This window comes from Terrapene carolina, unplaced genomic scaffold (genome assembly GCF_002925995.2).
Source record: "Terrapene carolina triunguis isolate 2854851 unplaced genomic scaffold, T_m_triunguis-2.0 Scaffold12301, whole genome shotgun sequence".
Lineage (NCBI taxonomy): Eukaryota > Metazoa > Chordata > Testudines > Emydidae > Terrapene > Terrapene triunguis.
The window spans coordinates 2,373-4,557 of record NW_020676652.1 but is presented as its reverse complement, the minus strand read 5'-3'; the positions used below and the strand labels follow the sequence as shown (position 1 = coordinate 4,557).

Below are 2,185 nucleotides of genomic sequence, written 5' to 3'. Positions count from 1 at the left end.
AGAGGATGGAGCTCGGCTGTTCTCAGTGGTGGCAGATGACAGAACAAGGAGCAATGGTCTCAAGTTGCAGTGGGGGAGGTCTAGGTTGGATATTAGGAAACACTATTTCACTAGGAGGGTGGTGAAGCACTGGAATGGGTTGCCTAGGGAGGTGGTGGAATCTCCTTCCTTGGAGGTTTTTAAGGCCCGGCTTGGCAAAGCCCTGGCTGGGATGATTTAGTTGGGAATTGGTCCTGCTTTGAGCAGGGGGTTGGACTAGATGACCTCCTGAGGTCCCTTCCAGCCCTGATATTCTATGATTCTATGGCACCGGGGGTCAGCTCGTGGGTACAGCTGTCAGTCCGGGCAGCAAGGAGCCGTGGCGGGGGGCGGTTGCTGCAGCCCCACGGATGAGAACAGCCTTGACCCTGGGTGCACAAACCCCCGAGGCGCGCTGCAGAACCCCCATGGCTGGCTTACGGCTCCCGGCTAAGGGGGGCCCGTGTCCACGCTGTCATCGGGGGGCCCCTGGGGGCCCAGAGCGGGGAGCAGGCGGCAGCTCTAACTGGTGCTGTTCCCCTAGAGCGGCCCCGGCCCCGGCCCCAGCCATGGGCGAGTGGAGCTTCCTGAGCTCGCTGCTGGACGCCGTGCAGGAGCACTCGCCCATGGTGGGCCGGTTCTGGCTGGTGGTGATGCTGATCTTCCGCATCCTCATCCTGGCCACGGTGGGCAGCGACATCTTCGAGGACGAGCAGGAGGAGTTCGTCTGCAACACGCTGCAGCCGGGCTGCAAGCAGGTCTGCTACGACAAGGCCTTCCCCATCTCCCACTACCGCTTCTGGGTCTTCCACATCGTGGTGCTCTCGGCGCCCGCCCTGCTCTTCGTCATGTACGCCATGCACCAGAGCGGCAAGCTGCGCCAGGGCGAGGAGGGTGGCTCCGCGGGCCCGCCCCGGCTGCAGCCCAGCCAGCGCACCCACCACGTCCGCACCTTCTACCTGGTCAACGTGGCCATGCGCATCCTGGCTGAGAGCAGCTTCCTGGTGGGGCAGTGGCAGCTGTACGGGTTCCACGTGGAGCCGCACTTCACCTGCCAGCGCTCGCCCTGCCCCCACCACGTGGACTGCTTCGTGTCCCGGCCCACCGAGAAAACCATCTTCATCCTCTTCTACTTCGTGGTGGGCGTGGTCTCCACCCTGCTCAGCCTGGTGGAGCTGGCCCACCTGCTGGCCAAGGACAGGTGCCAGAGGACGGCGGCCAACAAGCCCCCAGCCGCCTCCTACGAGCAGCAGGAAAACTGGTCCAACCAGGCGCACGAGCAGTGCCAGCACTTCCTGCCCCCGGGCGACGGGGGCGCCAAGGGGACGGCCTGCAGCGTCCCCAACCACTACGAGCCCTCAGCCCCGTTCCGGCCCCAAGCCCCCTCCCCGGGCAGCAAGGCCTCCCAGGCTGCGGCCAGGGCCGATTTGTTGGTCTAGGGCTCACGCTGCGGCCCAGCTCCCATCTGTGCCAGTCACCAGGCCCTCCGCTTAGCAGGGCCACCACAGCAAAACCAGTGACCTGAGCGGGACGTTCTCAGCCCTGAGTGGCCAGGGCCCGCGGTCCGTACCAGCCCCGTACAGCCTGGCAGAGACCTGCCCTCCTGCCTTGGGCGCACAGAGGGCCCTGAGTCTAGGGCACAAAGCCCCTCATGCCACAAGTGGGCAGAGGGCTGAACTGGGTCTTGCCCTGGCAGGAAAGGAGCCGGCCCGGCTACAAGGAGTGACAGCACGGCCCAGGGGTTCAAGCATTGGGCTGGCACATGGGAGAGCTGGGGTCTCGTTCCCGCTGGTGTAGGTGACCAGACGAGGGGCAATGAACTGACCCAGCCCCTCTGCCTGCTGCTCAGCCGGGGGACGAGACTGTTCCTGAAGACAGGAAGCTGGGTGGGGCGGGCAGGGATAGGGGGCTCTGGGGCCAGGCAAAACGGCATCGCCAATTTTTATACATTTGTGTGAATAAACAGAAGAAAACTTTTTAATTAAGGAACCCGAGCCCAACCGGTGATTTGTGAGCGAGGTTGGTGCCGTGGCGTGAGCCGAACGGCGGCGCGGGCCCGTGGGGGGGACAGGCCGCATTCTCTCTTCGTTTTCACACTTGGATTTGGAGCAGGAGCTAAATTCAACCTGTCCCATCAGTGACACATTCCCTGTGCCTGAGCGCTCGG

The 2,185-nt window shown here is 63.9% G+C and overlaps 1 protein-coding gene across 1 annotated transcript; it reads left to right on the top strand.

Moving 5' to 3' along the window:
* The first annotated feature begins 575 nt into the window (after positions 1-575).
* Positions 576-1,896, top strand: GJD3 (gap junction protein delta 3). The gene has a single exon (XM_024222694.3). The coding sequence runs from the start codon at positions 588-590 to the stop codon at positions 1,455-1,457; it is 870 nt and encodes a 289-aa protein (XP_024078462.1). The 5' UTR covers positions 576-587; the 3' UTR covers positions 1,458-1,896.
* The last annotated feature ends 289 nt before the right edge of the window (positions 1,897-2,185 follow it).

Bases quoted from the DNA above. Each gene is read 5' to 3' on its own strand.
- GJD3 (XM_024222694.3), top strand. From the start codon at position 588: ATGGGCGAGTGGAGCTTCCTGAGCTCGCTGCTGGACGCCGTGCAGGAG.